Raw genomic sequence first — 26,457 nt, forward strand, 5'->3', positions numbered from 1 at the left:
CCAGCGACTACACTGGTGGATCGCTAAGAACCAAAACGTGGGGAATGTATTTTTCTGGAACACCAATCCCTAGTTATTCTGGGTCTCCCCAAATAGCTAATTTTTATTTATGAAAGGCCCCCTGCTCCTTCCCCAGCCCTGTTCCCACTGTGTTTTTCCCAGAAATGGGTATAAATACAGCTTCTGGATTTTATGTGCTATTTGCGGGGTGCAGGAATGGAGGGGGCACTGTTGGCCTGCATTTCGAGGTGTGCATTTCACTCCCCCCTTCCATCAGCCGTGGCATTAGGAGCTGCCATTTCAGCAGGGCACACTGTGGGCTCTCCACCGCTATGGCCCCCTCACCTGCCTTATCAGCCCCATCCCTGTGCCCTTCAGTTCCCTCACAGTGATTGTCACGGGTCAGGGTCGGGAGGGGGAGTAAAAGCATGTGTTCAGTTCATCATATTGAACTGGGAGATTTTTTTTTAAAAGATTTTATTTATTTATTAGACAGAGATAGAGACAGCCAGCGAGAGAGGGAACACAAGCGGGGGGAGTGGGAGAGGAAGAAGCAGGCTCACAGCGGAGGAGCCTGATGTGGGGCTCGATCCCAGAACGCCGGGATCACGCCCTGAGCTGAAGGCAGACGCCCAACCGCTGTGCCACCCTGGCGCCCCTGAACTGGGAAATTTAAGTGTACTTCTAAAAAACATAAAAACCGTTCCTAATGTTTTTTTTTTTTTAAGAAAATACCTTTCTAAATCACTATAGAAAATGAAAAAAAAAGGAAGTTGCAAACAAATAATAAAAACAGAAAACATGATATAAGGCATCTCAGTATAGCAGTTAGTGGGAGAATTTGAGCCAACTTATTCAATGGCAAAGTCTGCTTATCATGTTGTTAAAGATAACCAAACAAAGGGAGGGCTAGGAAATGCTGCATGAATTTGCCAATGAAAGCAGCAGAGTGGTAGTTTTCTCATGAAAGCTGGGTCCCAGGAGAGCAGCATTCGGCAGGAAGAGCATCTTATATTGTTAGCAGGGATAGATAGAAAGTTTTGCAGAATGCCAGCATCAAAACACAGAGCACTGGGTGTTATACGCAACTGATGGGTTATTGAACACTGCATCTGAAACTAATGATGTATGTATGTTGGCTAATTAAAACACACACACACACACACACACACACACACACACAGCAAGACCTCTTAGAAATACAAGGAAAATTGGACACGGAAGAAAAATAAGGCTGCAGAGAATTTTAACAATATGATCAATATACCCGAATTAACAAACCACAGAATAAATAGCATCAACTATAGAGAATGGCCTTGTTACTGTTATAAAAGCCTCAAGTCTGCAAAAGGAAAAGTCAAAATCTGCAAAGGAGAGACCTCACAGCACACCACCTCTACTATATCCACACGTGTGAAAAAGAACAAAAGCCTTTCAATGAAATCTCCCAAATGGTTGAAAAGAAAAAAGCACCATTTCCAATAAAAATTAATTTCCCAGAACTATTGAGATCAAAGCAAACCTAAGAAGTACAGCTGGAGACCATTTAGGGTCATAATTCTAGGAAAATGTGGTCAGCGTCACTTCGCAGAAACACACAGGCTTAAAGGCTGAAAATACACCTACTGAGAAAGCGGCTGAATGAGGCGCTCCTCCTAAGCGGTTATGAGCACAATGAAAAGATCTCCCCTCCATTAGAACAATGAAAATAAGATAAAAGCAGATAAGAAGTTAGGAGGTACAAGGGAAATCACTATAACAAAAATTAGTTTAGAGTAAAACAAGATAAATGGAGAATATCCAATGAGGAAAACAACCCACCAGGATCAGAGTGTCCAAGTGGGTGTGTTCTCATGGGCTGCCCCCCACACCTGCTGGCAAACCCTCCTCCTCGTTTCTGATCTGTATAGAGTATCTGTGAGAATCTCAAAAGAAATACCACAGATTTTTTTTTAAAGCAAAGAAATGATCCCATTGGCTGAAGTAGAAAACAGACCAATAAGTGTGTAAGAAAATAAAAGAATGCTCCAAACAGTAATCTCAAAGAAAGGCATTCCTGTTCAAATTGCACGAGAACCCTGACATCACCTTTGATTCAGTATTGTCTTCAAATTTCTTGCTATTCTAAGAAGCGAATAACGACAAAAGCAACAGCTTCAAATATTGCCAAACAAGAATGTGACATGTTTGCAAATGATATGACTGTGAAGCTAGGGAACTGGAGAGTAACCAAAGAACACCGTAGGAATTCATGAAATACTTCCAGCAGCATGGCTAGATGGGACAAATATGCAAACATCAATAGCTTTGATCCATCCTAGTTATAGAATGTAGTTGGGGACGCATTCTCAGTCACAATGTACAGAACATCAAACACCTAGGAATGACCTTCACAGAAATGCACGAGATTCACATGGAAGGTGTCCATTGCACAGCTCCACCGAGACCTGAGAGTATATGACACTGTGAAATTGTTAATATGTGGGAAGCAGGTTTCAGGGCTCACGATGCTGTTATTGTCTGAACGTCTAGAGTGAAGACGTGTGGACAGAATGGAGTCACACTGAAGACAAAATGACTGGACTTTACGTAATTTTATTAATTTCCTTATTGTAATTAACACAGTAATTGTTGACAGTTTACTAAGCTACAGTTTTTCGGAAACGGAGGGCAGGGAGCCCAGACAGAACAGCGATTCTTCCTATTAATCGTGCACCCAGTGCAGGCCGGCGAAACCAGTAAGGGCGCATCAAAGCCTGAGTGAACGCAAAGGTCCGGTGGCCCGGGCCGCTCCCGTGAAGGAGGAGCATTTGGGGAAGCTCCCCACTCTCATACCAGCATCCTGCCTCCGCCCGCCTGGTGCCCCTTCCAGAACACAGCAGCCCCAATCTGTCCTGATGTGCTCAGCATTCTGAGTGTCCCTGAGGAGATCCACAGTAATTATTGCTTCATGTTTTCAAGTAATTGGAAAATGGCCAGGAAAAGGAATGATGCTTATTTAATAACAAAATTTCTCTTAAAAAATGTGCTGTTTGCAGTTAAAATGAAGCATAGCTGCATTGGACAAGTTTTCTGTGAATTCTGAAACCACAAGAGACTCTAAAAATCACAAACCCTGAGAACACGGCTTCTACGTAAACCCTCGTGAGGGACACGGACCCTAGTTGGGAAGGCCAGCCAGGACAGGGTGCGGGGGGCCCGCTGGGTGCTCCGGACACCCCCCATCCCCTGCAGTGTCAGCGGGCCAGGGTGAACAGTCTGCTCCTGTCCCCGCTCCTGTGGTTTCCTGCGGTTTCCCCTCCACAGACGTGGCGTCCGCCCAAGCAGCACTGTCCCAGGCCCGGAGGGGAACTCCACCGTCTGTCTGTCCGAACTTGTGCAGTGGCCCAGAAATTTAAGAGCCTTCTAGTTCGAGATTTCTTTTAAATATCTGGCAATACCTGGTAAATTTTACGACTGCCATTTATCTCCATGGACCTGTCAAGGGCATCTAGAGCAAGAAATTCTGTTTCAAGATACTGTTTTGCAATATTGAGGGTACTTAAAAAACGTGCTTTCCAACATCCTAGTTCTACCCAAAAGGAAGAAAAAATCATCTTAAACCAGAGACTACCGATGCCTCTGGCAATCAGCATAAGGAGGCCCCCTGCCGCCCGGGGGCCTCTAAGAAGTCCGTTCAGTGGAAGACGGAGCCGCTTACCCCTTATAAGTACACCCAGCCCCCTGTCCTGCAGTGGAGTCACCTGGGGAGCCAGGCTGTAGAAAGTGCCAGACGCCTTTTGTCCAAGACTCAGCTGGGCCTCCTGTGTCTCCTTTCTGTGTCCCAAGTTCTCTGCCCCACAGCACCCACAGTGAGATCCCAGGCGTTTCCCTGGGGCTGTGGCCACACTGTGGGTGCCCCCGGGGGCCTCTCTGACCCAGCGAGATGAGAGGGACCATACAGGCAGTCCTGCCTTTATCAGGGGAGGGAGCAACAACACCTTTGGCCTTGAACTGCTGGCTGGAGTGGGTGGCATGAGGGGCGGCGACATGTTTCAGCCCACAGAGGCCACCAGAGGCAGCTTGTCATTCTCGTCTTGCACACACTTAGCTGTACGTAGTCAAAACAGGAGACTCCAGAAGCAGAGAAATGGTTTTTTCTCTGGAATGACCCAGAGTTCCAGGTTCTCGACCCGGTGTACAGCCTGATCCATCAACCCTCATCTCAGTCTGATTAGTCTGTTATTAGGTAGCTTACAGATTCATAGGAAACAATTGCTACGGCAAATCTTGAAAAAGATGAAGTAGCAGGAAAATGACAGAGACATCATTCATTTATATAATCATGAAATTCTTCAAGTCAAAGATCGTTCCACTGACAATGGACTTAAAACAAAAATGGGATTATAATTTTTCTGAACTTTGGATAATCTTCAAATTTCTCAAGGTACCACCTAAAATAAGACAAAAAAGGAACAGTAAGAAAAAGAAATAATTCTGTCATTTAAATATTTAATGGATGCTGGCAAAAGGGACAACAGTTTTCATTATGCAGGAATATGGGGATTTTTAGGAGTAATACTAAAAACTTTGGCATTTCATATACATAGTGTGATTTTGTCTCTATGATGAATAATTAAATATATTTGATTCTAAAGCATGATTCATAAGCAGTAACGCATGTAATTCACTCAGGAGTGTCTCCAACGTCTTCTTCCTCTGGTGACTCTCCACGGCTTTCCAGCAGTCCCCAGGAGAGCTCCAGCTCCAGCCGCAGGATCTGTGGAACAGGCACCGGGCTGTGTGCCAGGGGGGCTCTCAGACAAATCTGGGAAGATGCGGTAGGGCCCAGTGCTCGGAACAAACACGCATTTTTGCTGTTGATATAAATGACATCAACAAGGCACCCCCATTCATTTTGGGGTAGTGGCCAGTTGGGGAGGGCGGCAGCTAAGGGGATGGAGTGAAAACTTAAAATAATTTGACAAGACAGAGAAATAGCCAGAAAACAAGGAGTTTTAGTAAGTACAAAAGATAAACAGATGAAAAGTCATTATGGGAAGCAACTCTGAGCTCATACAGGAGAATGTGTGCCGACAGCAACCTGACAGGGAGTGGGCAAACTCTGTCGGTTTCAGATGGCAGTGGGCAGACAGGGGACTGCAGCCCATCAGACCGCGGTGGGCACTTCCACATGCTGTCCTGCACCCTTGGGGAAGCCACGCACTCAGGAGCTGGGCCGCCGGCCTCCGGATCAAGCGTCACTTCTGACACGACCCCTTTCTCTTCCAGATTGGGATGCACTGGGAGACCAGAGCGCCCATCTCAGGGTGGCCTCTTCAAAGCCTCAGTGGTTTCTCTGGCTCACAAACAGCTTCAGTGCCTCCACGCTCGTCTCCTGGCAGTCCTACTCCTTCCGAGAGCTCGCAGTGCTGCCTGGAGAACAAGGAAGTCCTTCACAAACTTCTTCTGATAGGTCTTTCTCTTTTTAGCTCACGACGCCATCTGTCATCATGTCTTGAAGACGTATGGACTTCAACTTTCTAAGTGACATTACACATAATCTTTTATTTCAACAGAACCCCTTCTCCAAGGCTGTCCTAGATGGCCGGCCTCCACCTGCGGGAGTTTGGGGTGGACAAGCAGGCCCCTGCGCTCAAAGTACCGCTTCGCCGGGCACCACCGCAGCGTGTCCAAGCCAGCGTGGCTCCCGCATGTTAGCGCAATGCTCGAGGCTGGCGGGGAACAGAACAGTCTGAAAACATTCCTCTTTCCCATTCCTTGACATTTTGCCCTCAAACCACGGTATCTGTTAGCAACTTGGCCCAACTGCCCCAATGCTTCTGACCTAGAGCTTGATTATCAGTATGATTCTACATGAATTTAAATATTTCACATCCAATTATAGAAATAAACTCAGTGCAATAAAATACTCCTTTGAGAACATCATAATAAATCAAATACAGGGCTAGGAATAGCCCCATGGATTAATTAGCTGGTTTCACTGGATTATAAAAAAAAAAAAAAAAAAAAAAGGATAGCTTTTATTTTGTCCTCAGCTTGTAAATCCAACTTTCCTTTCCTTTCCTTTTCCTTTCCTTTCCTTTCCTTTCCTTTCCTTTCCTTTCCTTTCCTTCCCTTCCCTTCCCTTCCCTTCCCTTCCCTTCCCTTCCCCTTCCCCTTCCCCTTCCCCTTCCCCTTCCCCTTCCCCTTCCCCTTCCCCTTCCCCTTCCCCTTCCCCTTTCCCTTTCCCTTTCTTTTCTTTGACAGAGACAGCCATCGAGAGAGGGAACACAAGCAGGGGGAGTGGGAGAGGAAGAAGCAGGCTCCCAGTGGAGGAGCCTGATGTGGGGCTCGATCCCAGAACGCCGGGATCACGCCCTGAGCCGAAGGCAGACGCTTAACGACTGCGCCACCCGGCGCCCCAGTAAATCCAACATTTTGAACATACTTCCACTAAACTGAATTCATTAATTTTTCAGCAATTAAAATTGGTTTTGCACTGACATCAATATAAATAGCAAATGAATGAAAAAGAATCCTTTCAACTTGTGAAGCTTTAGGCAAAGAATACCTTTGGGTTTTTATTAACAGAGACTTTCATTCGGAAAATGAAATTATTTATTTCTATTCGTTTATATTTCCTACTCAAATGTTAAGAGAGATTTTTCCATTTTCATTTGAGAAAACAAAACATCTTTACCACTGGCTTGGCATGCTCTTGTTCAATCTTCCTCTGATGCAATTTCTTAAGATATCAGTATCATCTCATTTTTTTTCTATTATTAGAAACCAGGCAATATTCACTTTTTACTCTCTAATGTAACCAATGTGCAAGCAAAGCATGTTCCTCCAGAGGCCATGCCAGGGATGAGAAGGAGATCTCAGGGTGGGGGAGGGGGGGCGCTGCCTGGGGAGGGGGAGGATGGAAGGGAGGAAGAAGACTGCGGAAAGGAAGAAAGGAGGAGGGGAGGAGGGAGGAGGGAGGAGGGAGGAGGGGGGTGGGAGAAACGGAGGAAGGGAGTAGGGGTCCCCAGGACACAGGAGTGTTGGGCTGGGCCAAGATTCACTGGTTGTTGTCATCACTGTTCTTTCTCTCTTTGCTCATGTCCGGGCAAATGCCTTGTAAGACAACCCAAGCTCCAAGCTCCAGGACAGGCTCCAGGACAGGCCGGCGTGGCGTCATCTGGCAGAGGAGGACAGGAACGCTCCAGAATTCTCACACACGTTGCCTTTCTCTTTCCTTGTGGCCCAGTGGATTTGGGATGGCTGAAAGGCGGGTGTCTTGGTTTCCTAGGGCTTCTGTAACAAAGGACCCCACGAGGTGCCAGCAGGGCCGTGCTGCCTCCCAAGCTCTCAGGGAGGATCCTGTCTGCCTTTCTCAGCCTCTGGCAGCCTCAGGAGTGTGTGACAGCGTCACCGCACTCTGCCTCCACACATCACACGGCTGTCTTCGTGTGTGTGTGTCTTCACATGGCCTTCTCTTCCTTGTGCGCACCTGTGCGATTTCCCTCCTTATGAAGTCAGCAGTCCCGCTGGATCAGGGACCCACTCACTCCAGGGTGACCTCACCCTAACTAATTACATCTGTGATGACCCCTGTTGCCAAATAAGTTCATTCGTGGGGTTAGGACAACATATTTTCCGGGGGGTGGGGAGAAGACATAATTCAATCCATCATAGCAAATCATTACGTTTTCTGTCACCTTTGATGCTGTCACCCCTTTCCCAAGCCTTCCTTGGTGTGAGCTTTTCCTACCTCCGTCCCCCTCCTCAGCTCTGGCATAGAGACCGGTCCCGGCTCTCAGATCCCCCACTATCTGGAGCACGGTGGAGCACCTCGAAACATGGAGGCCTGGAGGGTGCTTCTCCTCGGATCTCAATAACCCTCAGGCTTTTGGCATAATGTCAACAAATATTAGCCAAAGAGACCTTCCAGTTCTGCCCGTTCTCTTCGTTATCTCTGGAAATAACCGTCTGCATCTTTAAATACTGCGCTGCAAAGAAACCTATGGATTCCGACTCTAGAAATTCTGCACGCGCTCCACTATGCCATGACATCAGTCCGTGCTTCTGGAGGCTTCTCTCTGCCCTGTTCCCAAGAGACGGCAGGCACTGTGGAGTCGGGACAATGCTCTGTGTCTACACATGCCTCCTAGGGCGTCAGGGGCTTTGAAGATCTTCATGAAATGTGTTTGGGGGAATGAAGCCAAGGAAGGGGGCAGAGCCCTTTCTAGCTCGGGGCGGGGGTGGGGGGGCAAAAGCGATCCACGGGGGCATCGGCGTGAGCTACCTGCGCCCTATTTCCACGATCACTGTGGCCTCAGGGGACGGCCCGAGATCTCTCCCTTCTGATAAGCCTGAGACTTTGCTCCCTGAGCCTCAGTCCCTTCATGCGTTGGACTGGGAGGGCCGTTCCCTAAGTGCACTTCAGCTATGACAGCCTTGGATTGGTTTTTATGAGTTTATATCGGTCACGAAGATCACAGGCCCTTTGGGGGATCTGATAAAGGCTGTGGCCCCACAGCTTGGAAAACAATGTGATTTCGAGGGTGCACAGAGCCCGGGCGCTCGACAGCGACCACAGGTCTGCAGAGGTGCAGGGCGCTCGCATGCCGGAGCCATGGGAGGGCCAAGCCGGGCTTCCTCCACACATGTCGTGCCTCTGGGCCCGGTCGCAGGCACTCGGCCTTCCGCACTGCGGACTGCATGTTTCCGGCCAGACCATGAGTCCCTTGCCTGACCTTCCACTTGACCATCAGCTCCAGCAGCAAACGTTCAAAGGAACTCAGAGTCAGGTGGTGCCAATGATGACGCTGACGTGTACCTGACGATTCCCTAGAAAAGGTTCTCCTCTGGATGTCTGTGTGGTTTTGAACTTGGTTAGCTAATGCCAGGTATGCCCTGGGATTCGGCAGTTCAAACGAATGTGAACATTTCGAACACTGAACGTGAGAATTGATATAACAAGGCCAGAGCACAAATTCAACATGTGAAAGTGTTTGAGAACTTACTGGTGATGCCGCTGGGCCCGGGTGAGTAAAATGCAGAAGGTGAAGAAAGCAAAGGCCCAGCCCTGGACGGACCAGCTGGCCAGGCCGTAGCCACACCACTCGACCACCTCCCCAAAGTAGTTGGCCGCTGTCACATATTCAAACAAGCCTCCTGCAAGGAAACACAGGCAAGGGGTGCACTTCCTACAAAACAATGCCCAGTAAAACACTGACCCACGAGACAGCTGTGGGCACTTACTTGGAGAACATAAACGCACTCTGGGAAACACACCTGTTCCAGAATTGTAATCAATGAATCACACCCAACATTACTAGTTCCACGATTTCATACCAGATTGCTGGTAACTATATACCTACACTGTTCATCTGAATATAAACTGCGGCAGCTTTCATGTACTTTAGTATGTCACTTCTCTAGTCAATGAGTCACAAGGATAAAACCTAAGGACACACGGAGGCCACGAAATGACAGTTAAGGAACTAGCTTAATCAGATGGCCCTATGCAGAGCCCTGGACCCAAAATGGAAGAAAATAATAATTTTCGAGGGCAGACTTATTCATTCAGTCGTCCATTTTCACAGATCCTTCAAATCTACCTGAAAGGCCAGGCCCTGCTCTAGGCACTGGGAGTGCACCGTGGACACCACCACCCCCTGTTGGAACACTAACCCCCAGTGTAGCCCGCGAGGCAAGCATGGAGCCCAGCAGATGGTTGGGAGTGCTGTGGAGCAGAGCAGGTGAGAGGGGTCCAGAGGTCAGGCTGGGGGCAGAGGGAGGTCTGGTCGTGGCTGTGGCTGGGAAGGGGCCTCGCTGGCAGGTGAGGTTTCAGGCCGCAGTGGTTGGGACTGGGGCGCTCCAGGCAGCAAAGGCTCTGAGCTGGGACAGCAGAGTGGCATGCTCCAAGGACCACCTTCGGGCCACAGTTTAAACACCTGGGATTTATAGGGTTTTTTCTGTCATTTGTTTGTTGTGTTGCTTTTCCCCCTGTAGGGTTTCCAGGAAGATAAGGATTCCAAACTAAGCCCGGCCATGTGATTTCTAGTTCCACTGGCGTTTTAGTTTTACCTACTGAGTCTTAGAATATTTTTTAGTTTTAGAAGCTCCCTTGCTTTCTATCTTTTATCTATTTAGTCCTTTCTATAGTATATTACTCCTTTTCTAATTTCCCTTTTAATTATTTAATTATTTTATTTTAATTATTATATTTTATTATTTTAATTATTATATTGTTAATTATTTAATTTCTCATTTCCCTTTTAATTATTTAAACAATTAGGTATTCACTTTATGATGTGTTTCTATTAACTCTAAGATCTGAAATTTCGCAAGTTTAATTAGCTTTTACTTGAGGCACCATATGTCGTCATGGGTTTTGTGGCTCTTATTTTGTGGTGTGTGGTCTGCTAGGCTCTCCGAGGCCTGAGTTGAAGACAGACCTCTTTGGGGATCTGGGTTTGCGTGGGCCGGATGTGTGAGAGCACCCCCTCCTTAGGACCACACAGATCTTAACGCATGGCTTGAGGTTTTCGGACCGTCCACAGTTGGCGCACATGTGGGCTACAAACCGCACGAGGGCAGCTAGTGGTTGCGGACTCCCACGAGTTGGGTCCTAGACCCAAGCACTTGCCCAGCTTTTGCCCTCTGATGATTAGGATTTCCTTTCTCGACACTACACGGATCCATTTTAAAAGATTTTAAAAAAACGTACCCAATGTTTTTAACTGTTTTCAGACAGAGGACCAGTTGTCTATCCTGCTATTGCCAGAAATGAGGTATTGGGCACCCCTGTAAACTGTGAATTCTTCCTCATATTCTCTTTCTAAACAGATACAACTAGTTTCCTTTATGCTTAATAACCACTCAGCCAGAATCGGGTCTTTTATCATTCTAATAAACAGTAGTCATAGTGATTGCTGTCAGTAATCCTGACTCACAGGGCAAACTCCCGGCTACGGCTATGCGTTAGTTATCTGATCTGACAAAACCGAAACAGCAAGGCATCCTGCAGAGCAATCTGGATTTAAGCCTCCCGTTTTCAGTACATACCCCTTGGTATCTTATATCCAGTCTCCCCTGGCTTTCGGAGATTCCTCAGGATATGGTCTGAATGGATGTTTACCAGCATGCCTATTAACCACAAGCAGAAACCTACAGAAAAGACAATACAGAAGAGTATTTTGGTCAATAAACCGGGAAACTCCCAACGCCAAGCCTGAATGAACGGTATTACTGTAGTCCATCCTATTATCATTGAGCCACGTGAGCCACAACCGATAGGGAACATCATTGTAATAAATATCATGCTTCACTTAGAGAAGTGCTGCACGCGGGTCTGGGAAAGAGGCCTTTGTTCTTCTAATATCAATAAATTATGTCGTCCGTTCAGAATACTCCCATGTGACGACTGGCGGGCTCTGGAGTAGGACTTAGGACCCTGACCCGGGCTTCTTTCCAGGAAGAGGAGGCACCACGCTCTGTGGGTCCGCCCCGCAGGAACGCTGTGTAAGGCGTGGCCAAGCGCTCCACGGGACCACGAGAAGACGGGCCAGCTGCCCAGGGGCCCCTGCATCGTCACTCCTGCTAGCTCATCCCTGGTGCTTCTCTCTTCTTTCTTCAGCGCCTCGTTGACACAGGTCCATGTCCGTCCATGACTTCGCCTGCCACTCCCTTCCTGCTCTTCGCCAGCCCTGTTCCTGGGTCTGGCCCTCTGCCTCGGCTCCCGACAGAATCCCCAGGGGCTGGCTGCATGGCTCCCCAGACACTTCCTGTAGCAGATGTTGCCTCTGCCGTCCCTAAAAGTCTTTGGAAGTTTTTCATCACTTAGAGGGAGACTTGTTAGTATCAGGCAAATTAATTCCAACAAGAAAAGGCAAGACATCCAAATAGTGTTTTATAAAAGGAATAACTTGATCTGATAAAAAGAGTTAATTCGATAGTCTTGTGGTCCAATGGTGCTGATTGGTGGCACCCGATTCCATATCGAGGAAACCTCCAAGTGGAATAACACTGTCATCACTGTGTCCTCGGTCAGCCAGCGGCATGGAACCCTCTTCCAGCTATGACAGGGACAGGGGATACATTCGGGTCCACAGCAAGAATCCTCCTGATTTCACCACTGTCGACAGTTTTCTTTGTAAATAGCTCCTGCCAAAGCTCGTGATGTGTTTTATAAGTCACTCACTAGATCCATAAATGTATAGTTGATTTGAGACCTATTTTGCATTTTGGTATGTCCCCTGTAGATGATCTGGCCCCCAATGTGAGGTTCCAGAAAGAATCATGTTCTCAAAATGCCATGTTTTCCTTATTTCTTTTCTAGGAGACAAGCTCCCTTTATTGCCCAGATTGGTAAGAAAACTAGTATTTGTGCTCCTCTAAGCTAAACATTTAATTCTGTTTTTGGGGATCTTAAAGTTAAAATCTTTTAGATTAATGACTTCTACTGCTCTGAAAAGCTTTTTTGTTAGGAATTATTACTATTTGCTTAACTCTTCATGGTAAGTAGGATAAATGCAATTAATTATTCATGTTATTTTATATTAATCTCCTTACAAAAACTATAAACTCTATGAAATAAGTATAACAGAAAAGTAACCTAGTTTGTTTCCCTGTTGGCATTTTTTTTCATTTTTGATTCCTCCTGTTCACTTGTAGAGAGGTTGAGAGGTCTGTATAAAATTTAGTGGTGTTTTTAATGTTAGACCACCTTCAAAGACACTTGCAGGTGATGTGGTCTATCTGCCGAGCTACTTCTAATCACATTTAAATTCACATTCACATCAAACTCACAAAGGATTCTTTGCTTTGTCGTTGTTCATCAAACATACCCAAACAATTCATCATAGAAATGATTTGTGGGGGAATCTCAAATGAACAGGTAAGGCTTACATCCTTTAGTTAACAATCCCCTTCCCCTTGCCCCCAGCCACCTGCTCTCTGGTGCTCAGGTCATGGACCCTAGGTCACGGACCAATAGAGAACCAGCACGGCGGCTCTGCTATTTTCTCAGTGCAGACCTTGGGCTGCATGTTTAGCCATCGGTCTCCCTTGCTCGTGTCAAAGGTCCCTAATTTCTGTCCTCTCAGGAACTTGGGGTTGCAGAAAGCATGTGCGGGGCTCCTGGCAGAGAACGAGGCCTTCTCTGTAGGGCCCCTGCAGCCTGCTTTCTCCTCCTGCTGGCAGGGGCATAAGAAAATCAGGTAGTCAAAAAGCGGGTAAGTCAAGAAGGTTTTGGGGGGGGGGGCACTGCACCAACAAAATCACTTGGGTCTGGAGTCTGGTGGAGGCGGGCTCTGGGGAGCTGCCAAGGCCCGTGGGGACTCTCACCCATCCCCCACCTGGTGGCTGCGGGGGCACGTGCCCTGCTGCCACGGCGCCCCGGTATGACACGTGAGGACATGGCCTTGGAAACGGAATTTTAATTCACAGAAAAAAATATGACTGAGAAATGGGAACGTGCGTTGTCAACAACAGAGTACTCCTCCTGCGTCAGGCTCTCCATGGTCATGTGCTCGCACATAGAGAGATGCCAAATGAAATGGGAGGCCATGTTAGGGTGCTAAAGCCAAGAGCTAGAGGACCCTCCGAAACTTAGAAGAAACTTCCTCAAAAAGAGCCTCAAGGTGATGTATTTTTTGACACTCTTCCATATTACTTTTGACTGCTTATGTTTTATTTTAATTTTTGCTCAGAACTCACAAGGCTCTAATTAGAACTCAAAAATGATAAAGATTTTAAAAAATCAAAAACTTTACACACGTAAAAGCTTATTCAAATTAGAATAATCAGGAAACTCTACCTGCCTTGTTGGAAGGTGACCCAGTAGGCCTTTTTCTCATCTTCCAGAGGGAACCGTGGGAGGCTTAGATTACACGGCCAGCCAGTGATGGAGTTCCTCAACCTTCATCTGCTGCTCACTCTGCTGGAGCCTGTTGCTATTTTTAGGTCTGCTTTAGGAACAAGTATTTATGCTTTCTGTGCCAACTTGGCAATGGTGCCGGGCACCTGCATCATCCGCTGCTGCTGGGGCCACCTGCCTCTCTGGTGCTCAGGTCATGGACCCTAGGTCATGGACCATCATAGACTCCTGTCTCTCTCAAGGGTGTGGGCTTTCTAACCAGGAACTGTGGGAACATGAAAACCCACGTTCTGATGAAAATGACGGAGTGCATCCCTGGGGGGACACTTACCTACTAGAAATCGGGGATCCGTGACCCAGTCGTCAGCATACACAGCGTGCTGGCTCAAGTATCTGCTTTGCAAGTAGCCATTATAGACACAGAACATGGATGCCAATACAAATGTAGGTAAAGGCACCGGCTTTCCTCCTCGGATCAGGAATGGGAAAATCAAGGACCTTAGGAAACATGAAACAGAAACACATTTAAATAAACACAGACCAATGATAAGGAATCTCATTTCTGCAATTCTATTTCATGTCTTGGGTTCTTAATCTTGTTTCCTTGTCCAGAAGTCATTCTCAGTAATGCTCATACTGATATACTCTGTTCAAAGCAGAATTTCTAGATAAAGAATTAACCATGTTTCAATAATGTTCACCACAGTGCACAAACTCAGGATTTTTTTTTAAAAGATTTTATTTATTTATTGGACAGAGAGAGACACAGCGAGAGAGGGAACACCAGCAGGGGAGGGGGGAGAGGGAGAAGCAGACTTCCTGCCGAGCAGGGACCCTGAGATCATGACCTGAGCTGAAGGCAGACGCTTAATGACTGAGCCACCCAGGTGCCCCCAAACTCAGGATTCTAATTACACTGAACGTGAGACAGACACACAGAGAGAAAACTAAAGGCTTCAAAAAGCTCAACATTTGCATTAGCCTCCCTTGCTCTCCTCTGAGCAACGCGACTCGGGGGTCACCATGATGCCATCCTCAGGACGGTGGCGGTATTTGCTGACCACTCACCACCCAACTCATGGCACCTGGAGGCACCCGCACAGGACACCATGACACACAAGAGACAGAGCACGAGATGGACTTAGAGTGGGTAAGCCATCTGCTCACGGTCATAGAACTAGTGAGTGGCTGAGCTTCAGTGTAAACCTGGGTAGCTCAAGGGTAACATTTTTCTGTTTCGCCACACTAGTGAACGGTTAGGGAGAGAAAATAGAAGGACAAGAAAGCGGACCCTTATGAAGAAAAGAGGATGCAATATCATACTCTGAATTTCCTCTGTAAAATCAGTATGTAATATGCTGAGAGAGGGCTATCGCTACATAGCCTATGGACCTTAAGGAGATAGTAAGGAACTACCGTCTACAGCTTCATGCCAATAAATGTGACCATCTGGACAATACAAACAAAATCCTTAAAAGACGCAGGTGACCAAAACTGACCCAAGAAGAAATTGACAACTCGAATAGTCCTCTATGAATGAAAGAAATTGAAGTGACTTGTGAAGTTCTAGAAAAGGCCCAACTCTTGGGGGACGGGACCAGCTGCACAGAGACACAGGGACATTTCAGGGGATCCAACTGCTCTGTATCTTGATTGTAGTGACGATTACATGCTGTATGCAATCATCAAAATTGACCAAACCACACGCTTAAAATGAGTGAATTTTATCCTACATAATTTATATCTTAAAATGGGGAAAACATAAAAGCTTATTATTTGTTTCCATTCTGGCCATCTGCTCCAGGGCGAAAACAGAGCTGATTCTTAGCAGCAGCAGTAACAGCCTGATAGCACAACGCTGGCTATGTGTTCTCGAGGTATTCTCTTGTGACATGCTCACGCAGATCCTGGGGAGAACATTTCTGTGATCAAAGGCAGTCTTCAACCTTCTCATCTTGTTCAGGCCAGCTCCCCCCGAAGCAGAATTCATATGGGTTTAGGGCAAAGCACTAGTTGGATGTAAGCATGGGTCTGGCCATGGTGTCATCAGTGAGGTTAGTTGTTTGCCTGGAAACCAGTGTTGAGAAGCACCTCAAAAAGAACAGGGAATCTCAGCCATTTCTCTCTGCATTGTGGAAGCATGGTTCACACCTGAGCAGAGTTGGGACAGTGAGCTGGCGTCTAGGATGCAGGCCCACTGCAAACGTCTGTACTGCACTGGGTGGATTTGGTTTTGACTGGGGTAACTGTGTGTGTCTTGGACCATTGGGTGCCTTTAAAAACATTAAATAAGATTTTGACTTGCTGTGCCCCGGTATTGTGGTTATGGTGCTTTTCCCCCACCCTGTTCCTTGGCCAGGAAAGCCAGAAGCAAACAATCAATGCAGAAGACAAAACAGTTCTCACTGTCTCCCTTAGCATCGAGGATGCAGCCCCGTGGCTACAGTCGGCTTAGGGGACTAATTCTCTAGCCAGGGGAACACAGAAAAGGGCCAGAGGATGAGGAATTGAGAGAAAACGTCCCTGGGAGTTGTGGTCTCAGGGAATTTTCCAGAGGGCAAACTATAGGACAAAGCCGACAAAATGATACAATTTCGAGTTTGAAGACCTACGTACAAAAGAGCAGGAAGCAAGAACCATGAGAGATGCCAAGGCTGGACTTGGTTAGAAAGAAGCCTGTGAAAACATGGAGTGCTCAGCTCCCGAGAGCCTGAAACTGGTGACCTGAACAAAACCCACGTAAATTCAACGCAGGGTAATAGGGACACAGGGTCAAAAAGGGGAAAGAACAAAGTGTGGAAGGCTGAAACATAAAGAATCGATACTAAAGGATAATGACGTGGGAAGACTTCCGGGCGAGATGTCACAAATGTCTACATTATAGATGAGCAAAGTGTTATAGAAGCAAAGCCGAGCGAACAGTTTGCAGATGTGGTAGACACTGCTCTCTGGAATATGCAAAAAAAGTTAAAGACTTTCCAAGTGAGAATCATGCACAGCCAAACTGATTTGTTTCTCCTCATTCAGTTTCAAGTTCAGGGCTGAAATGTGAACAACTGGCAAACGGGCTGGCACCTTATGCAGGTGAAACCCAAACCTGTCTTGTGTTGTATTCACATCCCCCTCCTCATCTGTCACGAATGTCCCTTCCATGCCCGTGATAGCAACAGGAGTCTGGACTAGGTGTCAGCAAATACAGTCTCTGGCCCAATTCCAGCTCACCATCTGTTTTCATACAGCCTGTGAATTAAGAATGGCTTTTACCTTTTCAAATGGTAGGGGGAGAAAAGTCAAAAGGATATTTCATGACACGTGAGAATTATGTGACATGCCAATTTCTGCGTCCAGAGTACCATTGCAACACGGCCCCAGTCACTTGTTTGCATACGTTCTGTGGCTGCTCCAGAGCTCCCGCAGAGCTGGGCAGGTGTGACCCGGCGTGTAATATGGTGGTCTCATCTGTCTGCGTCCCTGTGCGGGGCATGCACGTCAGCGGGAAGCAGCATTCTGAGGGCATGTCGCTGTACCACGCATCTCACTTTATTCTCTCATCAGTGCCTCCCTGTCCCGTGAAGACAGGGAAAGTGGTCCGGAGACCCAGTGGAGTGTGGCTCACTTTGTTACCACGTCAGATGGCACGGCAGTCTCTGCGGTACAAGGACATCTTGGCCGTGTCAGAAGACCACACTAGAGGTTGGCATTCACAGACTAAGCGGTCCTTGCGACATCATCCCCAACTCACAGGAGAGCAACAGTCAGAAAAAATCAAGAACTTAAAACAGAATCTAGTTACAGAGTTTTACAAAAGGAAGGAAAACAGGGCTATGACCACTGGAAGTTACCAGGTGCCACCTTTTGTTATCAAGCAAGGAGAGTCGCACGCCCACGGTGAGCTCACTGACTGCAGCAAAGAGACACAGCCAGATGATAGAAACTTGGTGAACACAGCGAGCCTTTCGGTGAGGATGTCAGAATGGAGAAGTCAGGATGCCAGAAGTGAGGTCAGCAATAAGTTAAAAAGCAAGGTCAAAATCTGAGTGAGCAGTCTTGTGGGCTCCTGGGGGGTCACGGATGCTGACATGGCTCAGTGGTGGGAGCCTGGGCTGAGTTCTGAGTGACCGAGGAGGAATCAGGCTCTAAATGGTCCTCATGCAACAACCAATGGTGACAGGATGTGCACAGAAGTTGAGGAAACACTAATTCAGTACAATCTGAGGTGAGATCTGCTAAGATGTTGTAAATGCTGGAGTTTTGTAAAAACAAACACGGGACAGACTTCAAAGCTTGTGAAAATGTAAGGTGTTTAAAGCTATTCTCTGTATCACGAGGTACTTTGCCAAAATAAAACCAAACCAAACCAAAATCAAATCTATTATTGCATGTGATTGAACCAATCGAGTTAACAGTGAACTTGACCTTCTGTCCATGGACTTAACCACTGTTCTGAGTTCATCAGGCTCCCTACTCAGCGGGACAGTCTGCTTCTTCTCCCTCTGCCCCTCTCTCCTCCCTGCTTGTGCTCTCTCTCTCTCAAATAAATTTTAAAAATCTTAAAAAGAGAGAGAGAGAGAAAATCTCATTGCCCATCAATCAGCATTAAGGGGTGAACACTTGCCATGGATATTGATTATGGGGAAAGCTAACTCTGAAGCCCAATTAAGTGAATGTTATCCCCAACAAATAAAGAGTTCTCCTCTTCGTGTTCCACCTGTTACAGAAATTAAGGTACTAGAACTGCATTTTCTCAATAGAAATCTCCGTGAAGTCTCTTTTGCAGCATCCCTTATTTTGTCTCTTGGCCCACAAAGCTTAAAAAAAAGCACTTTATGGCCGTTTTCAAAAAGTTTTGACCCTTGACATAGATTAAAATAGGAGTTACACTGCGGAAACCTTACTGTGACTTTCTTAGCCAATGCTCTCGCTCAAGGCCCCAGGACTTGGATTGCAGGCAGCCTCTTTGGTCTGGGGTCCACCTGGCCTGTGAGATGGGGTCTGTGCATCTGGGTCCTCAGGTGCACAACGGGACAGAGAGTGGCACTGATTCACTCCAGGGTGTGCCCTGGGGGAGCCTGGAAAACACATGCCTAGAGGACCCAGGAGAAGATTCACTTTTCTGTGGTCTCACATGAACATCAGAAGCACGGCAAGGACTGGGAACAGGGATTTAGAAAGGTTGATGCAGATCTCTTCTTTTCCTCTCTTATCTCTACCCTTGAAGGGATAGCAGTGTCCCTGACGTCCACAGGCCTGGCCATAAAATCACTGAGGTCAGGAGAACAAGCTGGCTCAGGCAATGCCACCTATGCCTTTAGACCTTGGGGACGGGGCAACATCCTCCTCCCGCAGCCTCTCCTTCCCCACAGGCTGAGTTCACCGATGTGGACCAAGCACTCCCGGCTCTGGGGTCCTCAGCAAGCCAGATGGTGATGCAACGCGCTTTCCAGAGGGGAGCACTCTGCTCCCTCTTGCTGTTTTTGGGATTGTCTTTTTCTTTTTAGATTATTTCCTTCCGCTCTACTTCTTTTCCTTGGAAGTCCATGCAGCACATCAAGGGTTTCAAAGGAAAGGGTTTCCTTTGGATTGGGCCAATTAGGAACCAAAATGGGGCAGGGGGGCTTCTGCGCATGACTTTTATCTGAGCCTTCATCTAGACACTAGAGGGACAAGGGCAAACCAAGGGTTGCAATGAACCCCAGGCTGTTTATCATGGTGAAGGATCCATTTCAAGACGTTGAGGCCAGGCTCTGTGAGGAAGGTCGACATGGCTGCTGGACCCACAAAGCACTTGTGCCGATTCAGTGCTGGGGCCCAGGCCATCTCAGTTCTGACAGGCATGGGCATTCCAAAGCCCTTCTCACATGGTGTCTCTCTACTGATGAGCACCCTTCCACATAGGAATTGTGGGAAACAGATACTAGCTCTCTTTGAGAAAACATATGAAGTCAGAAGTTGAAAATCCCTTAATGTGGAAATCATCTGTAAGATAAATCGTGAAGAGCTTGCACTTAAAAGTGCCTTATTTAGGTAATGTGTTATATAAATCTATGCTCTGTTCTGATAATGAGCTAAAGGACAAAACTGTCGGGTCCCAGGGAGCTACAAAGAGATTCTGTTTTCTACCTCATCAGATGGAGTGTGGGATTGAATTTGACACTTTGTTTTCTACCACGTTACAATATTCCTTTTTTCCCCCTTCTGTTCCACCTAAAGAAACAGTACTTACTTTTCATCAAGTTGTTATTACCATGGAAACTATTATCCATGGAAAATCTCTGGGGCTGTGAGACAACGGGGATGGCAGGACACGTTTGACGAGGGATTGAACTAGGAGCTTTCAGAACCTGAATGTTTGTAGACCTCTGATGGCCAGGCAGCCTGCTGTCTGCCTCCTGCATGGGTGAGTTTCTAAGCTTGGAGAGAGCTAAGTGTTTCTCGCAGTTCCTGATGCAGTGTGTCTAATAACTCCTAATCCCACACAACATGCCTTTTTTTTTTTCCACACTTCACAACTGTTACTATTAACCTATGTAACGGATTGGGGCCCGGAGGCCCAGAGCAGGGTGGTGACTTGTGTGATGAACGTAGAGACTCGGAAGTGGCAGCTCCAAGGCCATGTCCCCTGCCCAGGTGTTCTCCCAACAAACTATAAGGATAACATCCAGTTACTTTGCAATGAGAAACTGGGTATTCATTCAACAAATGATTTGACTCTCAAAATAAAAGCAATTGGAAATTGGGTCCCAGGTACAATGAAACATCCGATTTGGTGATTTGGCAGCAAACCTAACAGAATCATTTTTAAATACTTAAAACTGAAAGTGGTTGTTATAATTTTAACAACTATATTACTTTTTCTCAACAATTTGACATCTTTGAAATCTACAGCACTTCCAAGATGTGGGTCAGTTCCTGCTAATTTCCTCCCTTTTTTTTTTTTAAAGATTTTATTTATTTACTTGACAGAGAGAGAGAGACAGCCAGCGAGAGAGGGAACACAAGCAGGGGGAGTGGGAGAGGAAGAAGCAGGCTCCCAGGAGAGGAGCCCGACGTGGGGCTCGCTCGATCCCAGAACACTGGGATCACGCCCTGAGCCGAAGGCAGACGCCTAACGACTGAACCACCCAGGCGCCCCTAATTTCTTCCCTTCTGTAATGCTCTTTTGCAATGAAAGGCACAGATACCTCATAAAGCCACACACTTAAATAAGCTCTCTGTGCTTTTAAGGCAAGGTTACGAATGCAATGAATATTTCACTACCTGTCATTCTATACTTTTGAATAAAAGTTTTTTTTTTTTAATTATTTGAATCCACAAGGCAAGGGCCAAGGGTTTAGTGTATCCTTCATCTTCTCCAGTTCCCTGACGTATTTTAATATTACACGTGACACACAGCACATTTAAAAGAGAGACTAGGGCCAGTTTCTCCCCACAGGGCCACCACTAGAAGAGAGCAGGAAAAACGAGGAATCCATGCAGGTATGATTCTTTGAGGATCACCATCAGGGGTAACAACAGACTCGAGACCCTGCAAGCTCAGGGATCTGGCTGAGCACCGACCTTGGGGAAGGTGTTAGAAAGACGAGGCCTTGTGGGCATGAAATTCTACACTCTGGGAGCCATTCAGCGCTCTCCTTCTGCCTCATGGTAAAGGTGGTCCCTGGGCCCTCAGTGGTAATCGGCACCATGTGCTCAAGTGGGACTTCGAAACAACTGCTAAATGGACAAGCGAACGAATAAGCCCAGTGACTCATTTGCTAATGCACCGAGTGGCAAGAGAAAATTCATGAGCAAAGGCAGCTTGAGCTCTGTGCATATTGGAAAAAACCTGCGTGGCAGGAGAGAAAGCGGTGGAACAGGGAGTCCGACTGCAGTTTAGGGCCCATTAGGAGGGCCTCTGACAGATGCAGAGCCGCTCTGCACTGATACTGGGGACCACAGGAAACCACTGTCCACAGCTAGCGTGCACGCGCCTGTGGGAGGTCAGACGCTGCTCCACACATTAGCAAAACCAAGGGTGGTGTGAGAAGACACCGCCCAAGCCCTCCAGGACTCAGAAGCCCCTTGATCAGCATGAGACACCTCAGTGCAAACAGGTTTCAGGCAAACACTGTAACTGTCAAGGGCTGTGGGAAGACTATGCTGTTTGTCATGGATAACGAATGTTCCTACAAGTGTCCTTCGCCACCCACGGGACTCTAGGATGTTCTTTCGCATAGCTATCCCCTCTTCCCTTCCAGCACGGCCTTCCCTTCTTTCTCGGACTCTTCAGCCAGAAAGGTCCTATAGATGTTTCTGTCTTGCATTCCTGCACTCCTTAAGGGAGTATCTTTTTTTTTTTTTAAAGATTTTATTTATTTATTCGACAGAGAGAGACAGCCAGCGAGAGAGGGAACACAAGCAGGGGGAGTGGGAGAGGAAGAAGCAGGCTCATAGAGGAAGAGCCTGATGTGGGACTCGATCCCGTAACGCCAGGATCACGCCCTGAGCCGAAGGCAGACGATTAACCGCTGTGCCACCCAGGTGCCCCTCTTTTTTTTTTTAAGATTTTTATTTCAGAGAGAAAGAGAGAGGACGCAGCAGGGAAGGGCAGAGGGAGAGTGAGAAACTCAAGCAGACTCCGAGCTGAGCACAGAGCCTGACGCGAGGCTCAATCCCATGACCCTGAGAAAACGACCTGAGCTGAAACCAAAAGCTGGATGCTTAACTGACTGTGCCACCTGGGCGCCCTGGGAGTGTCTTGTCTCTATATCCCCAATAATGAGTACGGTGCCAGGTATGTAAATCAATCCTCAGAAACGTGTGCAGAATGAATACATAAAGACACACAACGTGTCCCTCTTCTATATGCAAACACCCCCTTCCCATTCACTATGGGAAGCCCCCCCCCCCCGGCTTTGGTCCTCATTACTGTTTCAGGCAGCTAGAACATCTCCTAGGGCAGGGCCCTGCCTCATTTTCAGGTAACCTCAAAGCTCAGCAAAGAGCCCCTGCAGACATGTCCTGGTTCTGTAAGGCGCCATGTCAGCGCCTAGCATGTCCCCTGGTGAGTCTGTCCCGCCACCAGCCCAACTCAGGCTTGTACTCACATAGTCCCCTGTCTCCCTTAGTCCTGTGTCACCTGCAGGACCCTAGATAAATGGTAGGGTTGCACAAATGGTGACTGGGTTGGCCAGATGGTTTACAGCAAGTGCTACATGCTGTTTGAGCTTCCGTTCCCTTCCAAGTGCTCAAATGACCATTTAATAAATTAGCTACTTGGGTAGAATGGAAAATGTTTATCTTTTCTATTTGGAAAACGTAAATGTCCCAAAACCACACAGGCTCTATGTGCTGTCACATGTACAACTTGAAACAGAATAGCCCAGCAGGTTGAAAAGCTACACCTGACCTAGCAAATCCTCTAGAGTCCTTCTCTAAAGCCACTGCTCTTGGACTCAGGGGTTCAGTCCCAACAACCCCTTGTCCAATAGCCTTGGGTAAAACACCTGAATTCTGTGTCTCAGTGGCCTCCCCAATATGAAGGGTCAAGTTCTGGCACTCTCCAGGTGACTCTGGCCCCATTGGATGCTGCATTCACCCAGCCAACCGCTACAGTGAGTGGATACAATGAGACAGAATGCTTTAAGTTAAAAGGCTCAACTCAGGCTTTCAAAGCTCGGCAAATTGTTCTCTTTACACAGAAGTTTCTTACTGGCGCTTGAAACCGGCAGCAGTGTGCAAGAGCAATACGCGGAGTACATACGTGGCTGTGCCCATCTGCACAGCGATATGGAATGGTCTTGTTAATCATCTATTGGACATTTGGATTTGCCAGCGCTGTGCAAGCATTTTATGGAGTTGTCTTTAAGATTTTATTTATTGTCAGAGAGAGCGCACAAACAGGGAGAGAGGCGGGAAGAGCAGGCAGAGGAACAAGCAGACGCTCCGCTGAGCAGGGAGCCTGAGGTGGGACTCAATCTCGGGATCCTGGGATCATGACCCAAGCCAAAGGCAGACTCTTAACTGACCGAGCCACCCAGGTGTCCCTGGAATGGTCTTTATTCAAACTGATGCTAACTGCACGGGCTGGCACCGTCACTGTGCCCACTCCGCCGACGGGGAAACGTGCTGCAGAGAGCAGCTTAGTAACTTATCCACGTCCCTTGTGATGCGGCTAGGATAACACCTGGGAGTCCGACTCCAGAGCTCATTTTTGGCCATTAGAGAAACAGAGAGACGCAGGTTCTAGCACATTTATGGAGAAATGCGCATGACATGAAAATTCTGCTGACATTCAAATTGCAGTAATGCTTGACCACATTACAAAAAACAAAAACAACAACAAAAACCCTGACAACAATTTTGCTCACTAGAATAATCTTGAAGAGTCAGGAATACAGGACTCAGAAATCCTGTGTTGAACATTTGGGCCTGTTTAAAGTGCCTGCATACCACTCCAGCTGATTCCCTATTTCTTTTTTTAAGCTTTTATTTAAAGAAAGAGAGAAAGAGCACAAGGAGCAGAGGGGGAAAAAAGGGAGGGGGAAAGAATCTCAAGCCGACACTGCCCTGAGCAGGAAGCCTGACACAAGGCTCAATCTCACAGGAAGCCTGACACAAAGCTAAATCTCACAACCCGAGATCATGACATGAGCCGAAATCAAGAGTCAGCACTTAACCGAGCCACCCAGGTGCCCCTGACTCTGTATTTCCAGTGCTCCAGTAGACCTGCCCTGCATGCTAACCCTTTCTCTACTTGTCCTGGAGGCATCCTATGGGTTCTTTGCTTCTCATGGCCCCGGTCAAGTTTCATTCCAGTGAAGGCAGTCCACCTGTCCTGTAAAACACCAGGAGTACTCAAGCACAAACTACAGAGGCGCCAAGCCCTGGGTTAACTTTTACACAAAAATCATTAGCGTTAACTGTTACAGTTCCACATTTCAGATTATCAGCTTTGAGGCGTTGACAGTTCTCACCAGACAACAGTTTTAAATGATCGCTATGAAAAGGTGAATTTAACCAGCACTTTCTGACAACTTTTGAGATTTTTGGTTATTAATGTGTATGATATTATCTTTTCTTTTTGGATGCCCTTCAGTGGTGACAAACCAAGATCAGGTTTTTCATTCAACATGGGCTATAGATTTTCTTGCTTTACTTTCTCCCTTTGGTCATTTGGATTTTCAGTGGCCATATCACAGATATGCACAGCACACACAGTTTGAGTAGAGGCTGAATGGCCAAATGCTAAACTCCGTATTCAGCTGAGCTCAAAAGCAAATGTCACCATTGTAAAATACATTTCTGGGATATAAGAATAAACCCACAATTTTAAGCTAAAAAATTTGCATAATGGTATTTTTTTTTTATCAGACATTTTAGTCAGATTTCAAAAGCTCGTATGTCCTGACACAGGAAAGGACTCAGGGGGTTACTGATTGCGTGCCCGCTGTACTGAAGTCACTAAAAAAGGAAAATGTTTTTTCTAGGTGTTGTACCTGTGACATTGCTGAGTGAGCTAGCGTTCACATCCTCAAGCTTCCTCCCCTCTCCTAGTAGCTAGGTTATACACTTAATTCCTCTATCGCTACCTCTCCAGCCCTCTCTAACCCCCCTCCCCCGCCCGCCCACTTTCCCAGACTAAAGGTGCAAAGTTAACCTGTCCGCACCAGGGGAGGAAGGGGAAGGTGCTGGGTATTGGGCGAGAACAGCATGGACGGATGGAGCCAGGCACTGAGAGAGGACACCAGGGAGGGATGAGCCTGGACAGGGCGCGAGGGAGGGCGTGCAGAGTGGTGCAGCTAGGAAGGTCCAGGGAAAAGAGGCTGCAGGGATTCGGCATGGGAGCGGGGGAAGGAAAGAAGGGACGGGGACCGGTGAGGAGAGGAGTGTAAAGTACATTTGGACATGTCAACTACGGGAGAGGGAGCCAGAGGTGCCGGCGAGGGCGCCACGGCGGGTCGCAGGCAGGGTCCTGGGGGACAGAGGCGTGCGGGGAGGACCAGCCGGCTGGCAGTTACCGTTGCGCGTAGTGGACGAGGAACATCGCCAGGAGGATGCTGTTGGGCGCGCGGTGGAGGCGCTCGGCCGCCGTGCGTGCGCAAACCCACAGCGGCACCGCCAGCGAGGGCAGCTCCTGCAGCGCCCAGGCGGCCCGCGCCGGCACCCGAAGGTCGGGGCCCGGCGACGTGTAGCGCCCGTAGACCGAGTCCGCCAGCCCGAGCACCAAGGATCCCAGGAGGCCCATGGCGCACTGCAGGTAGGCGAGCACGTCCAGCAGGAACCTCTCAGCCGGCTCCATGACGGGAGACAGCAGATGCGCCCCATAGCCCGGCGACTGAGGCGGGCCACTTATAGGGCGGTGGCAGCGCCGGTGAGGGGGCGGGAGGCGCGGTTACCTGAGGCGGGCTCCGGCTGCGGATGCCAATGACCCGAGCCGCACCCCACCCCTCCCCCGGCGCCCGAGGCGCGGGAGCACCACTCCCGCTGGTTGAACTAGATCCCGGCAGGCGCGGCGGGAGGCGGGCCGGCTCCGCCCCCGCGGCCGGAGCCCCGCTCCCCTCGCCGCTGTGCGCACGTGCGCACGCGCGACCGCGGGCTGTCCGCGGAGCTGCCGGAGCCCGCGC

At 47.9% G+C, this 26,457-nt stretch overlaps 1 protein-coding gene across 3 annotated transcripts; it reads right to left on the bottom strand.

The window, feature by feature from the left end:
• Nucleotides 1-2,575: 2,575 nt before the first annotated feature.
• On the bottom strand, nucleotides 2,576-26,332 carry SRD5A1 (steroid 5 alpha-reductase 1). 3 transcript variants are annotated; one of them, XM_045795927.2, is made up of 5 exons: nucleotides 25,852-26,332; nucleotides 14,184-14,350; nucleotides 11,041-11,142; nucleotides 8,994-9,144; nucleotides 2,576-4,433 (listed from the first exon to the last, which is right to left on the bottom strand). In XM_045795927.2, the coding sequence occupies exons 1-5, from the start codon at nucleotides 26,130-26,132 to the stop codon at nucleotides 4,367-4,369; spliced, it is 768 nt and encodes a 255-aa protein (XP_045651883.1). In that variant the 5' UTR covers nucleotides 26,133-26,332; the 3' UTR covers nucleotides 2,576-4,366. The 3 variants fall into 3 exon arrangements, with proteins under 3 accessions (XP_045651883.1, XP_045651881.1, XP_045651882.1); XM_045795925.2 differs by lacking the exon at nucleotides 2,576-4,433 and adding an exon at nucleotides 4,440-5,415; XM_045795926.2 differs by lacking the exon at nucleotides 2,576-4,433 and adding an exon at nucleotides 5,423-5,714.
• Between the last annotated feature and the right edge of the window lie 125 nt (nucleotides 26,333-26,457).

This window comes from Ursus americanus, chromosome 15 (assembly GCF_024610735.1).
Source record: "Ursus americanus isolate L20-20 chromosome 15, mUrsAme1.1.p, whole genome shotgun sequence".
In the NCBI taxonomy this organism is placed as follows: Eukaryota; Metazoa; Chordata; class Mammalia; order Carnivora; family Ursidae; genus Ursus; species Ursus americanus.